Source organism: Manihot esculenta, chromosome 17, assembly GCF_001659605.2.
Source record: "Manihot esculenta cultivar AM560-2 chromosome 17, M.esculenta_v8, whole genome shotgun sequence".
In the NCBI taxonomy this organism is placed as follows: Eukaryota; Viridiplantae; Streptophyta; class Magnoliopsida; order Malpighiales; family Euphorbiaceae; genus Manihot; species Manihot esculenta.
Window position 1 is genome coordinate 24,917,943 of NC_035177.2, and position 20,431 is coordinate 24,938,373.

Consider the following 20,431-nt stretch of genomic DNA (forward strand, 5'->3'; position numbering starts at 1 on the left):
TAAATATAATATAATATTATAAATAATTTAAAATAATTAATATTAGCATTAATATAATTTTTATAATTATATTAATATAAATTTAATATATAATTAAATAAATTAAATTAATATAATATAATATAATAATTAATTAAATAAAAATTAAATTTTGAAATCGGAATTTCACATTACATAATGTAATTTTTTTAAAATTATTTTTTATTACTGCACTCTTAGAATGGGTAAGCTTTACCGCACCGTTTTTACCTTACTCTAAGAAAAGAAAAGCCCGGAAAGAAATCACAGATTCCACTGATATTTTCTATTATCTTTTACCTGCTACTTCAGGCTCTTTATCTCATCTCATGATTCATATGTAAAGATCCATTTCAAATTTTTGTAATCATGATTTTGATTCTAATGGAAATTATTTCGCAATTATTTATCCTGAATTTAACCCGTTGATATTAGAATCTGATGCGACATAGTATAACAAATGCTTGATTTGATAACCAAATTAGTCTCATATTAACAATTAAAATCAAATCACAAGATAGAAAATTAGAAAAATATTTACAACATAGCCCAAAAAAAAATGAGGAGGTTGTGGGTTCTCTATCGACTGGGCTTGGGCTCCTATATGATAAAACCATATCGGAATTATCCAAACAAAACAATGGGATCCGCTGTCGAAAGTACAAAATACAAAATTGGCATACTGGGAGCTTAGCCGCTGGTAAGCCGGAGCTAGAAATCGGAGGGAAAGAGGGGAGCTGGCTCGAAATCGGAGGGAAAGAGGGGAGCTGGCTCGAAATCGGAGTTTAACATGTCGCAGTTTTGGAAACCCGGTGCTGAGAAGCCTCGCATCCTCGACGACGAGGAAGGCGGCGTCCTTTTTCTCGCTTCCTCCCTATCCTCCTCTTCATCCGGGTATACATAAGAGCTGTTTTCTGTTTGTTTGTCGTGTGTACAAAGTTTGTATGCAATTTTGTGTGTATTTACGTGTTATTTTATAGATATGGATATGGTAGCATTGAAAAGCAGAGGTTGAGATTGCCTGTCTACAAGTACAGAACGGCGATTCTGTATCTGGTGGAGACTCATGCCACTACCATTATTGTTGGCGAGACTGGTAGCGGCAAAACCACACAGATTCCGCAGGTGTTTTTTGTTAGTTGGTGCGCTTGCAAAAGAATATTACTGGGTTACTGAAATTTCTTACATCTTTTGTTTATTGCATGCTTAAATTACAGTACCTTAAAGAGGCAGGTTGGGCTGATGGTGGGCGCGTCATAGCTTGCACCCAACCGAGACGATTGGCAGTCCAGGTGCTGTTTGTATTATGAGCTTGAACCGGTGTTTTAAATGTTTTTCTATTCTCCTCCTTGTTGTGAAATTGTTAGGACTGTTTTATTCTTGAGTTGGAATGTCGTGTATCAAGGTATCTTATTATTGCCTAAACTGAAGGATGAAAACTTCAAAGATTGAAAAGATTATGCAAATGATCATTGAATTTTATTCTTGAAAGAAAGGTGAACCAACATCCATCCAACCCCACCACTCCCCAATCTCGAATTCCTAGCTATGGTATTTGAACTCACTATATTGTTTTTGTCTTACTTCATTTCTTACAAGCACTATGTGGGATTAATGCCCAGGCAGTTGCTTCAAGGGTGGCTGAAGAGATGGGGGTCAAGCTTGGAGAGGAAGTTGGCTATACAATTCGATTTGAGGATCTTACTAATTCAGTAAGTCTACTTATTTCCTTTACAAACTGAAACTTTATCCACCATTTAAAGTATCTCTACATTTTCTCATAGCAGACAAGGATGATCCATCGTTACTGACATTTTATGCAGATATCTTTGGACATCTGATCTGTAAATATGAACTATTTATGGAGTTCAATTGTTATCCTTTTCTCCTTGATTCTGCATCATGAGTGCTCAAGTTACTTCTTTTGGCAGTGCAGGGTGTAACCATGATAAAGTTTCTTACAGACGGGGTTTTACTCAGAGAAATGATGGATGATCCACTTTTGACCAAGTACAGGTACTGGTTATGATTTCTAGACGAAAAATTAGTGGTACTCTTTTTAAACTTCTTTTTTCTCAAGTTAAATTCAATATTGCTGGATCTTCTTGAGATAGAAACTCACAATTCTAAAGACTAACTTGCTGAATTTGCTATTATTTAACAATATATAACCTGCCATGCTGGAGAGTGTCCTTTGAATTCAAATGGAATGCCTTAATTGTTATTATTAGCTGATGCTAAGCTGAATTGTTGTATAATTCACTGTTGAAGGTGTATTGCTTATTCATTGGTTTGCAAGGTTTTCTAACAATGGGTCTTCTTTGTTATTTGCTATAGACTATTTTAAGCTCTTTTTTTAAGGAACTATAAAACTCTACAAAATTTCACCCCTCCCCTGTTTTTTCCCCTCAATGTGTACTATGCCATAACCTTTTCCCAATATTGAATATTTCAGTGTCATAATGGTAGATGAGGCTCATGAAAGGTCTATTTCGACTGACATTTTGCTGGGTCTGCTGAAAAAGGTAAAAGTTTAATGTCCAGTTTCAATATTTTTAAGGAACTAAAATTTTGTCTAAGTTTGCTAGGGTTGCACTTATTTTTCTTTTTTAATCTTTTCAACTTCTGAAATTTTAGATCCAGCGCCGTCGACCTGAGTTGCGTTTAATTATTTCATCTGCTACAATTGAAGCCAAATCAATGTCTGCTTTCTTCCAGACCAGGTAAATGTCTTCAGATTTGCATGTGATAGGATATTTTATTTTCTTGCTACTGAGCTTGTAATTTTATCATACCTTTCTTGCACAAGTTCTATTTGAGACATTTTATATTTCTTAGTATAAAATGTATGGACACTTAAAAAAATTTCTTGGTCATATTTCTTAGTATTTCAAGTGTATTTTCTTTCCCCCTTCTCTTAGCTGACATCTCAAGCTTGTTTTCTCAACCCTTTAACTATTAAGAACAGGCATGTTTTAGGTAGAGTTTTGGTTTTGATATTCTGAATTTGTTTGGAACCAGCAAAAGGCATCAAGGACTTGAAGCAGATGATGGTCCAAGGAAAGATCCAGCAATTCTATCAGTTGAGGTATGGTGTACTGGAAGTTGTTGCAGCATATGTAATTTTTTCTGAAGCCAGTTCAATTGGAAGCTGTTTATGGGTGACCTTTTGCCTGAACTGGTTTTTCTATTGAAGGTCTTTTTTTTTTTTTCATTTAATGTTCAGGGTAGGGGGTTTAACGTACAAATTCATTATGTTGAGGAACCTGTTGCAGATTATGTTCGGGCTGCTGTTTCTACAGTCTTGTCAATTCATGATCAGGTTTTGAGGCTTGCAATTTGATTAAGTTCATAGGTTTAATTTTCCTTTGTTTTTGGGGATGGCAATTCCTAATGATGGTATTTTGTGTGCTACTAACTAAAACATGTTTGAGCATGTGGATGCGTAGCCTATATAACCAATTACATAGTGAAAAAGATATAATTGGTAGCAAGTTCATGTTCTGGGTTGTGATGCACCAGTGTTTGGTCTGGGGATTTTGTTTACATATGTATTCTCTGCCTTATAATGGTAGGCCTTGCGTTTATGCAAAAGGCAACCCGTATTCAAAAGGAATATTGGCTTACAAAGAGAATTAACAAAATCTTTGGTGGCTTGCATGTCAAGACGAACCTATTCAATATGCAGACAAATAATATAATTGGTAAACCAGCAACTTAAACCCCAAAGAACTGCCTCTGAATTCTGATCTAACTTCAACGGTGATTGGTAATCAGTTATTTAGCTGGTATTAAAATATAGTTGTATGCTAAAGCAACTAAAAATTATGCAAATAGGCTCAGAATGCTTCATAAATCATGGAAGAAATGTGTATCTCATAATGTTGTGCAGCTAAAAAATAGAGGAACCTTAATACGTCAACTTAGATGTCTCAACTGAACTACTCAACACGCAAGACCTGCCAGTGTTTATAACACTCTTATCATGCAGCACAAAGCCATTCTAAAATCCATATACTATCATAACTATTGTTCATGGATTAATGGGTATGCCACTATGACACTTTAAAGACAAAATTCTGATTAAATATGCTTTAGCACATACATACAGGCTTAGAAAAACGCTTTGTTTACTTTTTGGTATCAGCATGGCTGATATGATACCTCTTCTCTGTATTTGGATGATGAAAATGGTGTCACAGCCTTACATCTATTAGTTGTATTTCTTGATTAGGAACCTCCAGGTGATATTCTGGTATTTCTTACTGGTCAAGATGATATAGATGCGACTGTTCAGCTGCTTACTGAAGAAGCTCAAGCCAATGGAAAGAATAAAGGTAGAAAAGACAGTTTAGATTTTGGGCTTGCAACTGTCTGCATATGATCATCAAAATTAGTTGCAACTTGCAAAACTATGTGTTGTATCTATGTAGGTGAGTAAGTACATGCATATATATGTGTATATATATATATATACATATATATACAGTTGTGCACGAGCATGTGCCCGCATTAAAATAGGGTTTAAAACGTCTCTAAGCATAGAACACATTCAACTGCATGATGTGCATGAATGCATGCTTTTTTGGTTTTGTATTTGGATAAAACTTCTTGCTGGTTCACCTCTATTCTGCTTTATATTATCTTGCAACCAACAACCTGTGCTGCTTTTTACTGACACTGAAAATTTGATCGAACCAATAGCACATTTACTATGCAGGAATATTTTTTTAACACTGAGAATAAATATATTAGACGTTATTGTATGATTAAAACATCTGCATTTCAGGATTGATTGTTCTGCCTTTGTACTCGGGGCTCTCACGTGCGGAGCAGGTCAGTGCTGTTCTAAGTCAACTTTTAGAGTTTAATTAGTTCTATTTCTGATCTATGTGCTAAAGCTGTCATCATTCTGCGTAGGATCTGGTGTTTTCTCCCACTCCTAGAGGGAAGAGGAAAATAGTAATATCAACCAATATTGCTGAGACTTCTTTGACTTTGGAGGTAATGCCTTTGCAGTTTGCATTCTAAAACAAAATTCACAAAATGTGATCCTTTAGTATTATTGTTCACCCGTATTACTGTGATTGCTGCAGGGAATCGTCTATGTTGTTGACTGTGGATTCTCAAAACAACGGTTCTACAATCCGGTATTTTCAGTACCACCTATTTTTGTTAAACTAACTGTGCTAGTAGTATAGGATTTGTGTTCAATACATAATTCTATCATTTATTTGTGATTTTGCCTAGGATTTATTGATACTTATCCAACTACAGAAGTTGCTATATCTTATGAGTTTATCTTTTCATATCAATTTTTTCCTCCTAATCTCCTCATTTTTAGAGTTTCTTGCGTCTTTGATTAACATGTCATGTTTTGTTGCCACTCAATGTTGGCCGTCAGAAATTTGTAAACAATTTATTCCGTTATATGAAATCCTTTCATTTTTTCTCTCCTTTTGCCCTTCTTTTGCTTTTGGGTTCTCATTTTTTCCTTTATTTTGTAAAAATTTGATCCCTACATATGGTATGACAATGAACGGATGAACTAGTCTAGGATGGAGGAGTTTTGGAGTATAAATATGCTTTAGAAGAATTTCTTTCTGAAAACCACTATGATTAATTCCATATTACTTTGATGTGATAGTCAAAGTACTTTTTCCATTATTCTTTATAGCTTTGTCTAATTGATTTACATTTACTATGCTGCAGATCTCAGATGTTGAAAATCTAGTAGTGGCACCCATATCCAAGGCATCTGCTAGACAAAGGGCTGGTAGGGCTGGAAGAATTCGACCTGGGAAGTGTTACAGGTGTCTAACTGTGGATGGAGAATAAATCTATAGTATTCTTTTGAAACTTCTGGTGAAACTTATTTGGGTCACTTGTCATAGTTACTGATCTCTTAGTTACTTTGATGCTTGGACATCTTATGGCAACCGAATTGATATTATTCAGTTGAACTTCCCGCTGTTGTTGTCACTGTGATAGTGTGACTACTTTTGGGAGCTCAGCTTCTTGTTCTATTTATCTTCATCTTGATTTTAGAATTAGGCTATGCTCTGAAAGTATCTAGTTCCTTAATACGTTTAATAGGTCTTCAACTGTACAACTGCCAGTTGTATACGCGTTGCCCATACACATGCTAGCATCCTTCAGAGTTGGATATGATTTTCTATAGAGAACCATGGTAGGTTGTCATTTTAGTTGGCAAGTTAAAATCCTAATGTTACAAAATCCACATCGGAAAGAGATGGGCTGGGTATTGCTCTTATAAGCAGTTTGATTAGCTCCACCTGATAGGCTAGTCTTTTGGTTGGAGCCCAAGTCCATGGCAATTTAGTATCACAGTAAGGCTCAACTCTTCAACCATATGAGCTCCCGTGAGACTCCACGGTTGAGGTATACCCGGACTAGGTTGGGCCCTCTCCTGTATGGGTATGGACTGAGGACCAGGTGCAAGGAGAATGTTGCACAATTGGGTGGAGGAGAATGCGATAACTCAATGGTAAGATATTGGTGGATCTTGGACTTCTAAGCAGGTTACTTACCTCCACCTAATAGGTTAGTCTTTTAGGTTTGAACCCTAGTCCTTGACATTATGATGTCATGTTAAGAGAGATAGAGTCCATATGATTTGTCAGTTCTGAGGCTCTACTCTAGTCTTTCCAAAAAGGTACTACCCACTGTAGTACCCCCTTCCACATGTAGGCATAATGGACAGGATGTAATGTAGACAGCTCACTAAACAATCCAAAATGAGTAAACCTACTTGTGGAATTTGGATGCATATGGAACAACGCTGTGATATCACACGAGAGCTTTCAATCTGTGAATCTACCATTCAATTCAAATCCATAATAACTGCAACAAATTAAACAAATCAAGACCAGAGTCTCATTGTTGATCTGGCTCTTCCTGATCGAGCAGAAGTATTCAAAATAAGGTAGTAATGGTGTTGTCAAATGAATTCCTTCATAGTTTGAAAATCAACTTTTTCTTTAGAAAGCTATATAAATTTGTGTTATGAGAAATTACGAACTCTTGGGAGGTGATGCGCATTCTGATCATAAGCTGGAATGCATTCTTTACAAATATATCTTGCAATGACAGACTTTGTGGACCTCAAGGTTAAGTGTTTGCATATTTTTGAAGTCATATGCATAGTCCATGGATATTGGGTCCCCCAAGTATATAACCAGTTTGTTGATTAATTACATGATCAAAGTCTCCAATCATTTGATGAGTAATACTCCTCCCTCATTTTGTTATGCTTCTGTTGCACATTTTGCCTAACCACCATGGTTCATTGTGATCCCATAAAAGTTGTAGGTATGGCTTTTTGCTTTCGGCTACTATTGTTTCCTTCAAATGTCTGTGTATGAAGTGTCTTATGTACACTTGCCACTGGTCTGACTTATTATAACATATTTTTGGTGCATACAACCAGGCTTTATACTGAAGAATACTTTGTCAATGAAATGCCTGCTCAGGGGATCCCTGAGATGCAGAGGTCAAATCTTGTTTCATGTGTGACCCAGGTATCATTTTCCTTGCAGTAGTTCAAAGATATTTTTTGCTGCATAATTTTTGTGATTGTTATTATTATTATTGTTAATTTAGGTCAGGCCTAACTCATGGGAAGGAGTGCCTATGGCCCATATAAGGGCACATTACCCCATTTCTACAATCGATGTGAATTCAACACACCCCCTCACGTCCTGAATTTTCCTGGTGCGTGACATATTTATGGGAGGCCTAATCGAGAAGCTCTGCTACACGTTAAATTTGGGTCAGGCCTAATTCACTCCAAAAGCTAGCTCAATAGCTCAAGGGGAGGAGTGGCTATGACCCATAGAAGGGGCACATTACCCCTTTCCACAACTAATGTGGATTCAACAATTATTATATTTGTAATATTCCCTATTGAAGGTTTTTATGATTTTTTATCTGCAAGACCTTTGGATGGTATTGGTTACCATGAACTTTTCAATTGAATGAGTAATTTGCCTATTTTAACATTTTACAAACAGTTACTGTGTTATTCTTCTGCAGTTAAAAGCTTTGGGCATAGACAATATATTAGGCTTTGATTGGCCAGCATCTCCAGCTCCTGAAGCAATGATCCGAGCACTTGAAGTCCTTTATTCGTTAGGAGTCCTTGATGATGATGCTAAACTTACTTCACCGGTTGGGTTTCAAGTAGCAGAGATCCCACTAGTATGCCACAATCCTATATTATTAGTAATTTACAGAGTTTGAGCTTCTTGCTGCCTTTTTTTCTGTTCTCATGTGTTGCATTGATCACTTATCGTTCTGTCTCCTCTTTTTTCTTTGGTGTCAAATGCTAGTGGGTAAAATAATTTTTCTTAATAATAAAAATGGATGGGAAACAAGGAAATGTAGGAAAATCAAGTGTCTTAAAATGCTCTTTTTCGCAGACCATGTTTGTGCACATACAGGCTCTTGAAACTACTGATCAAATGATTTCTCGTGAGCAAATAAGAAGGATTTTCCTTTAACATATTGTTAACATGCTTGTATCTCCCTCTGTTTTCCAAGTCCAGGGCGGGTATATTTCTGCATGATATATCTGATATGCGAATTTTTACTTGTTTGTGTCGCACAAGAGACATTGGCCATGGAATCATCAGCTATCTGCTGTCCTCACAACTTATTATGGTTCAAAAATGTGTCTTCAGTTTATAGATTTATTATGTATAAGCCTCCAATTATTGCATGCGCTGTGTTGTCACAGCAAGCCCTCTTCTTTTTCTTTTCTATTCCGCCCCCTTTCCCCACCCAAATAATTATAATAATAAAGAAAGAAAGAGACAAGCATGTGCATCTCTCGTGTTTGTGTGTAAATTTATGCCTCTTAAATTTCTCCCTTTCCCATTTTCTTTTTATGAAAACCCTCCTACTTTGATTCCATTCTATAACAAGGTATACCTGTTCTTTATGAATGTTGATCAGAAGATGTATTCTATTGTATTCCTATTCTGCGCATGCTCGACTTCCACTTATGGTTAAGGTTAATAAACTTAAAGATCTTGCATTTGAATGTTTTACAGGACCCAATGATTGCAAAAATGATATTATCTTCAAGCCAACTTGGATGTTCAGAGGAAATCATTACCATTGCTGCTGTTCTCTCCATCCAGGTAATGCTCTTGCTCTGAATGTACCATGGTTAATTGCTTAATTTGCATTCTCTTAAAATTCATTAACTAAAGCTGGAATGTATGAGAAATCCTAGTGAACTTTCCCACAAAACTGTTCAGGAAAATGAGAAGTAAATTACAAATTTGGGCTTTTCTATTTATAGTTTTATACAATATATACAAGCGGCCAGCTAATATGATTAGACATAGGAATATTACCCATGGGTTTAGATAATATTTAAATTGTCTTTTTTTTTTCCTTTTTGCAGTCTATTTGGGTTTCTACTAAATTACAAAAGGAACTAGATGAAGCTAAGTTGAGATTTGCAGCTGTTGAGGTACTTAATTGATTTATCACTGGTATGGTTATTTTCATGGGTTCTGTTCAGAACTATTATGCTATGTATGGTTTGGATTCCTCCTAAATCCTGTCTACCATCAATCTGTACTCCTTTTGTTCCTACTATCCTCGTGGAGGAACAACTTCTGCCAAGCCTCATGCTGATCCTGTCCTTGGACTGGATTATTGATTTGATACTTTAACTGATAATTGGAGTATGTTGCTTGAACTCTTGATATCTGATATGATATCCATTGAGCATGAAAAATTGAAAATTTATTGCCTGGATATTTGATTTTCAGTATTTCATTTGTTGTGTTTTGGCGTGTATGTAGTCATATTACCTAGGTTTATTTGCCATTGAATGCAGTTACCTAATAATTCTAATATTTTTCAGTCTATTTCATTGCCATTGAATGCAGTAACCTAATAATTCTAATATTTTTCAGTCTATTTCATTGCCATTGAATGCAGTAACCTAATAATTCTAATATTTTTCAGTCTATTTCATTTGTTAGATGTTATATTTTTCTTAACTGTTATGTCAATAATTCATTTTCTTCATACTTTGCAGGGTGATCATGTTACATTCTTAAATGTTTACCAAGGTTTCCTTCGATCTGGAAAATCTTCGCAGTGGTGTCATAGAAACTTTGTCAATTACCATGCTATGGTGTGTAGTTGCTCCATGTGGCTATAGCCTTTAGACATGGTCAAATTTTCACTCTGCTTTTTGTTGGCTTTTGTGAAGAACTCTCCTCACATGTGTCTTTTAACTGGCAAATTCCCCTTATATTATAAAATTATGGTGATTTATTTTGTTTTGCAGAAAAAGGTTATTGAAATTAGAGAACAGCTGAGGAGAATAGCACTGAGGATAGGCATTGTCTTAAAATCATGTGAAAGAGATATGCTGGTGAGTGGTATTAAAGTCTGTAATCTTTCTTTTACAGCTCATTCCTCACCAGACATTTAAAAATGAATATAATGGTCATATGCTTCTGCCATTAACTCCTTTGTCCTGCCTGAATAATTTGCAGGTAGTAAGAAAGGCTGTAACTGCTGGCTTTTTTGCAAATGCATGCAATTTAGAAGTGAGTTTAATGCTGACCATGTTTCCTTCTAAAAGTCTAAATACTTCTAATCATCTTCCGCTAGTATAAAAAAGAAACTATAATGACTAGACCTGCTTGATATTAATGTATATTATGTTTATCTTATTGAAAGGCATACAGTCATAATGGGATGTACAAGACTGTTAGAGGTTCTCAAGAAGTGTATATTCACCCTTCATCTGTGTTATTCAGGTTGGTAGACCTGAGTATAATATTTTTCTGCGATTTCAAATAATTTCTTATTTTTCTGAATTTGTCTAATATGTTTCCTATCATGAAGCATCTGTTTGAAAAATTCAGTGCATGCTTCTTTTACTATGCCTATCATGCTCTTCTCCTAGCCATAGATGTTAAATAGAGATTCATGTTGATAATCGAAATCTTGAATCAAGAATTGAAATGAATTGTAAGATTTGATAAAAGTTCTTAAAAATTCATAAAGAAATATATATTCTAATAATAAGTTAAAAAGTATTATGAAATATTTTGATAAATATAGAATTAGAGAATTAACTAATTGGAAACTAGAGAAAGAGAGAGAGGGAAAAGAATGGAGTGGAATAAAAATAGCTAAGAGAAAGATTTATATGCATTTTTCATAGAAAAATAAAGTGAGAGAGAGAGAGAGAGAGAAGGGAAAATAATGGCTAGTGGAATAAAAATAGCTCCGAGAAAGTTTTATATGCATTTTTCATATAAAAATAAAGTGAGATCTTAAGTTTTAAAGTTATAATATCTAACAATCCCTTGGAAAAAAGAATTGAGCAGATCAGGTGAAAAATCGGTCAATTCATATTACTTTTACCTGATTTGCTATCATTTTTTCCAATTTAGTTGCATTCAAGTATATTTGCGATTTACGTAGAATAGGAAATCAAATTGAGAATGCATATCTCAACCGAGAATAGTGTGATTTAGGTACTTTTTATTTTTTTTGAAATGGGAATTGGGGTTGTAGAATCTGAGACCTCATATATGCAATTGCTAGAGTGGGGAATTGAATCCAATTGTAAGATTCACATTGAGAATTGTAAAATTTCTAACAATGCCGCTTGCCTTTCTAATTCTTAATGACAGTAATACATGTCATGAGTGAGAAGAATTGTGGGCCTTGAATCTATGATGTAGCTTGTTTATAAATATACAATGCATAATGGTTTTCCTTTCTGTTCTTATGGGGAATGCAACAGCAATCAGCACTGTTTACGCACGTACTTGGTCATTTAGGTCTTGATCCTTTTTATTTGTGTGTGTTTCTTAATTCGTTTTTAATAATCTGTCTATCCTCATCCATTTAATTGCTTGTCTTTTTGGCGTGGCTTTTCATTGTGTAGTCTCTTTTTTTCCCGCTGTATTGTGTGTTTTTTGGACACATTAGTCTGCTTAATAATCTCAAAACTTTTATAATTCTTTCAGAGTAAATCCCAAGTGGGTCATTTACCATTCTCTCGTCTCCACTGATCGACAATACATTAGAAATGTAATGACCATGGATCCGTCTTGGCTAACGGAAGCTGCACCACATTTTTTCCAGTATCAAAGACCAGATCCTATTGGTCACTGACACTTGCTACCTGTTTATTTGTTTATTTAATGCTTATGAACTTGACTACAACTCAGCATGGTTGTGATCATGATAATCATCAAAGGTGCCTGTACCATTATTTTATGTGAAAAATTTCCTTGTTAACCATTTGTTTTGTCTACTATTCCCTTTCCCCTAATGAAAATGGGGATTTGGGAGATTGTATTGTATATTGTATGGTTTTTGGTGATTAAATTCCATTTTATAGATTCTTTCACAGTCAAATTAGTTTTATACGTTATCTTCCCTCCTCTTTTCCTTACTGCGTGTGTAGACTTGCCAATTCAAGCTGGAAATTGAGATTTATTTATTTGTCTACCCAATTTTTAGAATTTTGTAGGAAATGTCGAGATTCATTCACATTAACATCTATTTGATAATTATGGTTTGCTTGTTTGGGACTTGGAGAGACTGATCACTACCAAACAAGTATCAGCTGCTCAACTGAGAGCATTAATACTTGGGATACAAATGGAAGATGTTGACTTGAAAGAGGATGATTTTGTGTCAACAGCTATGGAAGAGTTTGATATCTCTTCATGAACTCTTGACAATCTTTCCTGTACTTGTTCGTAATATTTCATGGGATTGGGATGATGTCTGGTAATATCAACAAATGTAATTTTTTTAAAAAGAAAATTTACTATAAAAAAATTATTAATTGATATTTTAATTTTAAAAAATATATTAAAATATATCTAATATTTTAAAAAAATTTATTAGACAGCTCTTTCATTAGTTTTAATCGTTAAATATTTTATTATTTAGTTATTATTAAAAAATTTATTAGTTGATTTTTAATTTTTTTAAAAAATTATTAATTAATTTTTTTATATTAAAAATATTTTAAATTTTTAAAAATATTTAATAGTTAAAATTAATATTAATAAAAATATTAATTAATAGATTTTTTTAAATGTTAGAAAATTTTAATATAATTTTTAAATTAAGTGGTTAATTAATAATTTTTTTTATAATATAAAAATTAAATAATATATTTATTTATAATTTACTATTTAGTTAATATATTTATATATTGATAAGACATGCATTAGCTTTGTAACTCATTAATACCTGAAAAATTAGTGTTTATAAAATTGATGCTCTCTGGCCAATCAATAATTAGAAAATTAATACTCATACATTCATATTTTTCTTAAGCTCTCCCTTAATTAAAATACAAGCAGGTGTTTGTAGATGCTGAAATTAGGGCCAGTGAGAGAAGGATTTTTGTCAGTGACGCAAAAAACAAAAAAAAAAATTAGAGCAATTTCTGTAGTAAATAGAGATGAATACATTTATTTATTAAACCGAAGGACAAGTGGGGGTTGGGGAATTGAAGCCTGGGTTAAATATACACACCTTAGCCGACTAGGCATTAAAGATGAAGACTTGACTTCCCCCATTTGCACTTTTCAATAATAAATGACAAATAAGATGGTGAAAATTTTGAACATGTGAATGTAATGAAGCAAAGCAATTGCTCGTATGGCTTCCACATTTAGATTTACAACTCTAGACTTTCATCCATTGAGTAGGATGTACAACTATTCGATTTAAATAAAAAAATTGATCGAATTGAATTAATTTAAAATTTTAGTTTAATTTTTTATTTATTTCAGTTTAATTTAATTTTTAATTTTAAAAATTTTAATTATTTTAATTCAATTTGATTTTAATTAAAAAAATAAATTAAATCGATTAGTAATAATAATATATTATTTTTAATAATATAGAGATTATATTATATTAAAATATTTTAATTAAATTTTAAAATATTAAAAATAAAGTGTAAAAAATAAAAAATTTATTAAAAATTTAAATCGATCAAATCAAATCAAACCGAATCAAATTAGATCAGTTTGATTTGGTTTAATTTTTTATCAAAATAGATTCGATTCGATTTCTCATCAAAATCGATTCGATTTAATTTCTAATCAAAATCGATTCGATTCGATTTCTCATTAAAATCGATTCGATTTAATTTCTAATCAAAATCGATTCGATTCGATTTTTATAATACTCAAATTTCAATCTTCAATTTATTCAATTCAATATGATTTAAATATAACCCACCCAATCTTCACCCTACCATTAACCCCACCTCACTATTGATTCTAGTCTTTATTTTCATCCAAACTCTGCTACCTAACTGCTTTTTTTTTTTTGTTACTTTGGCAAAAAAAAAAACAGTGCTATTTTTTCTTTTTTAGAAAAAAAAAATATAAATAGCATTTTTGCGCAAATAAATTTTACTTCACAAATGATTTCAAAAGAAATGTCTAATCATTAAAATACTTGAAATAAACTTGTAATGCAATAATTTTCAGAATTAAAAAAAAATACTTGATTTGGACAAAAGCAAGAAGCTAAGCCTACTTAGTTTATCACTGTTAACTATATAATCATTTTAATTTAAAAAAAAAATTCAGAAATATAAATTTTCATAAAATCCAAAAATATAAATTTTCATAAATTTTTAGGCGATTATTATATCGTATTAATTTTATTTTTATAATTTAGTAAAATTAATATATTAGATTATATATTTTTAAGTTATTTATTTAGTTGTTATAATTTTAAAAAATTAAAAAATTAATTTATTTATCTAATTTACAATTTAATTTTTATATTTCATACATATTAAAAATTATTTTTTATGATTTAAATACATAAATAAATTAATTTATAAATAAATAATCCAACAAATAAATGAAATTAATGAATTCTACATAAACAAAAACTCAAAAAAAAAATTTCTCAAAATAATGCTAATTTATTATTATTTTTGAAATAAAAAGCCATATTGATTATAGTTTATAAAAATGTATAGTATAATAATCTATTGAATAAACTCTTCAAAATTGATTCAAATGAAATAAAAAAATTTACAATTTGTTAAAAAAATTAAATTAAAAATGAAGAACTTAAAATTAAAATTTAAATTAATAGTGAAGAACTTATTTTAAAATTAAAATAATAATAATAATAAATATATAAATAATTAAAATTATAAATACTAAATAATATATTCGGTTAAAATTGTAAATATTAAATACGGGTAAAGAAGTAAATTTTAAAATAAATATTTTAATTAAATAATTTTAAAATAAAAATAAATTGATAAAAATATTAAAAATTTAAAATTAAAAAAAAAAATTGTAGACGTCATATGAGTGTCGTCACAAGAACACGACGTACCAAGAAAAACGTTAAAAGATATAATGAGCAGCCAAACTCTTAAATAATTTTTCAATTGACTCAACACCCATAAAACTTTGGTCCTGTTTATAAAACTCTTACTTTTGCAAATTCAGTTGGGTAATGGAACATGAGATAGATAAGATAAATTTAAATCATTTTATAGTTTTATTTACATACGTGTTGAGAAAAATTAAACGATTATTTAACGGAAAGAGAAATTTTAATATGTCAGTATATATGAATATAAATGATAAAGTCTGGTGGCACAATAAGACTGTTAAACCGTTATTAAAAAAATAAAAAAAATAAAAAAAATAAAAAAATAGCTCTTATGCTTTTTTTTTTTTTTTGAATCAACTCTTATGCTTATTTAAATTTATATATATATATAGAAAATCTGTTTTTTTTCAGAATTTCAAAATATCATTTGTCATTTAAAAAATAAAAAGTACTAATTTTTAATTTTACTCATATTTTTAGCAAACACAATAATTATTTTATAGTTTTTAAAATTTATTTATTAATTTGAGATATTTTTCATGCCATCTGTTTCTTTTCCTACCTTTATTGTGTCTTCATCATCTTTTCTATTCACCAATGGCTAATCAACAGTGTTTTGCCTTTTTTCCAGTAATTTCCATTTGTGTTGAAGGTCTACAAGACGACAATTTCTATAATTCATAATAAGCCGTCTTTTTTTGAAAAAAGAAAAATCAATGATTTATTTTTATTTTTATTTTTAATTTTATTCTAAAATCAGATTAATTAATTTAAAATTAATTTTAATCAATTCGATTTTCTAAATCAGAGCATCATGAACTTTGTGGTCGATGTATTATATATTTTGGGTTGCCTCCAGCAGTCCAGCCACACGAAGCCAAAACAAAAGCATCTTGAAAATCCTTCTTTAGCCTCAATGTCATTGCCTCATCTTTCTCTGCAAACTTTTCTGATCCTGCTTGTGGTGGGAAATGGGCAAGGCCTCCGAGGAATTAGATTGAGCTCTGAGGAACCAGTGTCTGCTAGAGTAGTCGATCACCTTGATCTCAACTCTTCAACTCCAAGTTCCAACACCCTGAACTCCACAAAACATGCATGTTCTCACCCCTATGGCTTCTTGCCATGCGCTTCCAATATTCCAGGCTACATCTTCCAGATCATCGTCCTTGAATACTTGCTACTTGTGGGTGACAAAATCTTAACAAAGGGTAGACAGCAACTCTTCAGTATCCTCGGTGTCGGTATCTATGGTGCCACTGTGTTTCGCATCCTTGCTGTGCTACCCACTATAGTGCTACTTCTTGGTATGAATATATGAAAATATTCATTTTCATTAGTTTTTTTTTTTCTTGTAGTTAAGCCTCAGTGATTAGCTGCAGGTTCACTTTTTCACCTTTTCTCCTTGCTTGCAGCATCTGGGCTTGCTCAGAACAAAGAGGCTGCTCAAGCTAGAATCGAGAATGGAGTCGGTACTCTTGCTGGGTCTACTGTTTTTTACTTGACATTACAGTGGGGAATTTGCGTTCTTCTTGGTAGAACTAAAATAACAAAGGAATCGTCACCTCTTCCTCAGCAAGAATCATCAAAAGCCTCAACTCCTGCAGGGTGTTTGTGGGTTAAACGGCGATTATCAATATTAAAAGGTTAATTAACTTGCCAATTTCACTTTCTTAAGCATGATAATGATATTATCTTAATTATTAGTCTGTGGTTGACAGAATATGGTATAGAGACTGACAAGAAGACGAGGCACACAGCAGGGATAATGCTTTTGTCGCTGATTCCATTTATATTTGTGGAAATAGCTAGTAACTTTAAGTCACAGCCATGGAGTCTCATAGTGACTCTCACAGTATCTGTCGCAGGACTAGTTTCATACTTCGTTTTTCAGGTACGTATCACCATTTTCTAAGATTACAGAATTCACAGTAAGTGGGTGATGAATATATTTTTTTTCTGTTGTAGTCAGTCGGATTAGTAGAATAATTTCTCATTTTTGTGGTCTCTGTCACATGCAGTCTCGTCATCAGTGGATCCAAGAAAGAAGTTTGGAATATTCAAGGGATCAGCTTCTGCTGGCTGGATTCTTGGATCACTTGCATAAATTTGCTAAAAAAACTCTCGTCAATGACGAAGGACACGTCGATGCTTCTTGCATTAATAGGTCATTACCCATTAACAAGCTTCTTGTTTTCTTTACAATTTCCTCCGTAATTGAATTAATTGTTTGTCAACTTCATAAACAGGGCATTCCGTAAGATTGATGCAGATCAAGATGATTACATATCAAAAGCTGAACTCAGAGAATTCTTAGCAACAATGAACTCGGGGCATCACCTTGATGAAAAATTTGCAATTGAAGAACTTATGAAGCACTTCGACCAGGACAGTAATCATTTGATTACTAAGGATGAGTTTCTGGGTGGATGTCAAAGATATGTTCAAAATGCCAAGAAACTGGTTGCTGATAAAACTGACAGCTCAAAAAAATATTTTCCAGACATACATCGAGTGAGCAATCCTGCTCACCCTTTTCCTTTATTTTTTTTTTAATGTGAAATTATCTTTATTCTTCTATCTTGACTACAGAGTTTATGAAATTCATTTATTTCCGAAATGCAAGAAACTTTCATCACCCTAGTATCTCTCTAAGAAAAATTCAGCTCTAAACTAGAAACATTTTGCAGATGTTGAAACCGTGGATCAACAGGAGCAAGAAAAAATTACTCGAAACTGAGGAACACCTGTCAAAAGTTTTGAACACAACCAATAACGAACAACTTGCTTGCCTTTTCACTGATGGAAAACCAGATGAAGATAAGATTCGAAGGTATAATCTATACTTAATTTACCTCTAATTAATGACTTGGTATTCTCTATCTGTACTGTTCTAATATTTTCTTCACTTGATTTGTTTATCATTGAATCAATGCTTGTTCTTGCACAGTCTCTTTGTGGAGTTTGACAAAGATGGTGATAAAAAGTTGACACTCAAAGAACTAAAAGAACTGATAGTAAGCAAATTTAAAAGTGAACATGGTGATTTGGAGGAGAAAATAATGAAAGCTTTCGACACGGACAAGGACCGTGTGCTGCAAGAGGAAGAATTCTTGGATGGATTCAAGAAAAGACTATGTGATGGAACCACTACCTCTCAATTCTTCAATGAATGCATACAGGTAAATTAAATCTCGACGAAAGGGTATATCAGTTAGTAATTAAGAATCCAATATTGGCCTAATTCTTGTGATTATGCAGAAAGAAAAAAGCAGTATCAGCAAAATGTCAAAGAGTTCTCTCATTAAAGCTGTAATTAGAGTTGGCGTTGGAATTGCAATTGTGTCTTCACTTGGAATCCCTCTGGTAAATAACACCCAACTCTTATCAGAACGCTTAGGCATACCACCTTTCTTCATTTCATTTGTAGTGCTTCCTTTTGCTGTAAACTTCAAAACGGCAATGGCTACCATCTACCCTGCAAGCCAAAAGAAAGAAAATGCATCTTCAATAATGTTTTCAGAGGTTCATCCCCTCTCTCTACTTATTTTATTTAGCTCACAGCTCATGAATGTCCATACAAAGATTTCATTTAAAGGGCTTGACTTGATTGCAGATTTATGGAGCAGTGTTCATGAACAATATTCTAGGGCTACTGACCCTTGTAGGACTTATTTGGGCAAGAGGATTTTCATGGAATTTTTCAGCTGAAGTGCTGGTAGTAATTCTGGTTAGTGCTATAATTGGTGTAATGGGCTATTGGCAACTCACGTACCCATTTTGGAGTTGTATCTTGGCATTTTCTTTCTACCCATTGTCTCTGGTGTTTTTCTATGTAATTCGTGTTCTCGCTGGCTGGAAATGAGAGTTGGAAGAAATCTAAATCTATGTCAAAATAATATTATGGTATTGTAGCACTCACAAACTTAGTATAGTGGTAAATGCATCTGAGTAAATTGGAGAGATTTCATATTTAATACCCCACTCCCATTTAAAGAAAAAAAGTTATGGTATTGTATTCCTCTAATAATATGTAGTAAAAGACAATCTTATCCTTTCTTTAGTTGGAGACTACCAAGTCCTTAATTATAATATCTGTCAAAATCCCAAACCCCACCTTCCAAATCTTTATTTCTTTTAAAAAATTAATAAATAAATATTGAAGTAAATATATCTTTATTCCACCAACATTATTTTATATATATATAAACACCAGCAGCATCCATTATTGAACTTCCTTTTCCCCACTGACCTGTGACCTTAAATCATTTAAGACATGTCTGAATCATTTTGGTTTCATCTTGGAATTTTTAAAGCTTTATTTAAAATGATCCATTTAAAAAAATTAAATAAATTTCATAAAAGTATGCGTAGTTTGATTTTTTTTTTTTTAAATATCAGTTTTAAAAATTATAATAGAAAAAAATATCTTTTACAAAACTTTTTATTTCAAAACAAGATAATTATATAAATCAATCTCCATCACCTTTTTCTTTTCACATGTGTATATATATATATATGTGTGGCGTCTCTTTTTCTCGTTCATTGTTTTGTAGGGTACGAGACTGACTGACTCCACTAAAAAAATGAAATATAGCTATGATTTCATTATCATATAATTTAATTAATAAATTTTATAATTATTTTTTTATAATAATTTTAAAAATAATATTTAATATTTTAACTAAATTAAAATGTTAATATTTAATAATTAAAATTATTATAATAACTGATATTTCTTGATCCAGAACTTTATTATTGCGATGGTTTTAATGCATTGTGATATTCTGAAATCTAAAAAAATAAAATTTTAAATTTAAAAAAATAAAATTTTACAGTACGTATGAAAATTTAAGTAGAGAGAAAAATGTTCATTCCCTTTTATTTATTTTCTTTTGGCTGCTAGTGACACCTAACAGCATTCCTGCTACAGTGTTATTCGTCTCTGTCACTCAAATCTATATGTATGGACACGTTAGAACATCTCTTTTATATCAAGCGACTATTT

At 32.2% G+C, this 20,431-nt stretch overlaps 2 protein-coding genes across 5 annotated transcripts; both read left to right on the forward strand.

Moving 5' to 3' along the window:
• Positions 1 to 644: 644 nt before the first annotated feature.
• LOC110605369 (probable pre-mRNA-splicing factor ATP-dependent RNA helicase DEAH9) lies at positions 645 to 12,429 on the forward strand. Of its 3 annotated transcripts, XM_021743890.2 has the most exons (24): positions 645 to 735; positions 766 to 912; positions 999 to 1,143; positions 1,236 to 1,310; positions 1,641 to 1,730; positions 1,955 to 2,034; positions 2,474 to 2,543; positions 2,656 to 2,741; positions 3,040 to 3,106; positions 3,245 to 3,340; positions 4,253 to 4,355; positions 4,808 to 4,854; positions 4,939 to 5,022; positions 5,115 to 5,168; positions 5,731 to 5,831; positions 7,469 to 7,559; positions 8,074 to 8,238; positions 9,093 to 9,182; positions 9,452 to 9,520; positions 10,097 to 10,195; positions 10,352 to 10,438; positions 10,563 to 10,616; positions 10,750 to 10,829; positions 12,054 to 12,429. In XM_021743890.2, exons 2-24 carry the CDS (start codon positions 809 to 811, stop codon positions 12,199 to 12,201), a joined length of 2,085 nt encoding a protein of 694 aa, XP_021599582.1. In that variant the 5' UTR covers positions 645 to 735; positions 766 to 808; the 3' UTR covers positions 12,202 to 12,429. The 3 variants fall into 3 exon arrangements, 2 of the variants coding, with proteins under 2 accessions (XP_021599582.1, XP_043808513.1); XR_006349224.1 differs by lacking the exons at positions 10,750 to 10,829; positions 12,054 to 12,429 and having other exon boundaries at positions 660 to 912; positions 10,097 to 10,234; positions 10,563 to 10,608; XM_043952578.1 differs by lacking the exons at positions 645 to 735; positions 766 to 912; positions 999 to 1,143 and having other exon boundaries at positions 1,237 to 1,730; positions 1,950 to 2,034.
• Positions 12,430 to 16,273: 3,844 nt separating this feature from the next.
• Positions 16,274 to 19,519, forward strand: LOC110604470 (sodium/calcium exchanger NCL2). 2 transcript variants are annotated; one of them, XM_043952244.1, is made up of 10 exons: positions 16,274 to 16,730; positions 16,806 to 17,069; positions 17,145 to 17,317; positions 17,445 to 17,590; positions 17,673 to 17,937; positions 18,114 to 18,256; positions 18,374 to 18,605; positions 18,685 to 18,948; positions 19,040 to 19,329; positions 19,434 to 19,519. In XM_043952244.1, exons 1-9 carry the CDS (start codon positions 16,343 to 16,345, stop codon positions 19,286 to 19,288), a joined length of 2,124 nt encoding a protein of 707 aa, XP_043808179.1. In that variant the 5' UTR covers positions 16,274 to 16,342; the 3' UTR covers positions 19,289 to 19,329; positions 19,434 to 19,519. The 2 variants fall into 2 exon arrangements, with proteins under 2 accessions (XP_043808179.1, XP_021598337.1); XM_021742645.1 differs by having other exon boundaries at positions 16,276 to 16,730; positions 16,839 to 17,069.
• The last annotated feature ends 912 nt before the right edge of the window (positions 19,520 to 20,431 follow it).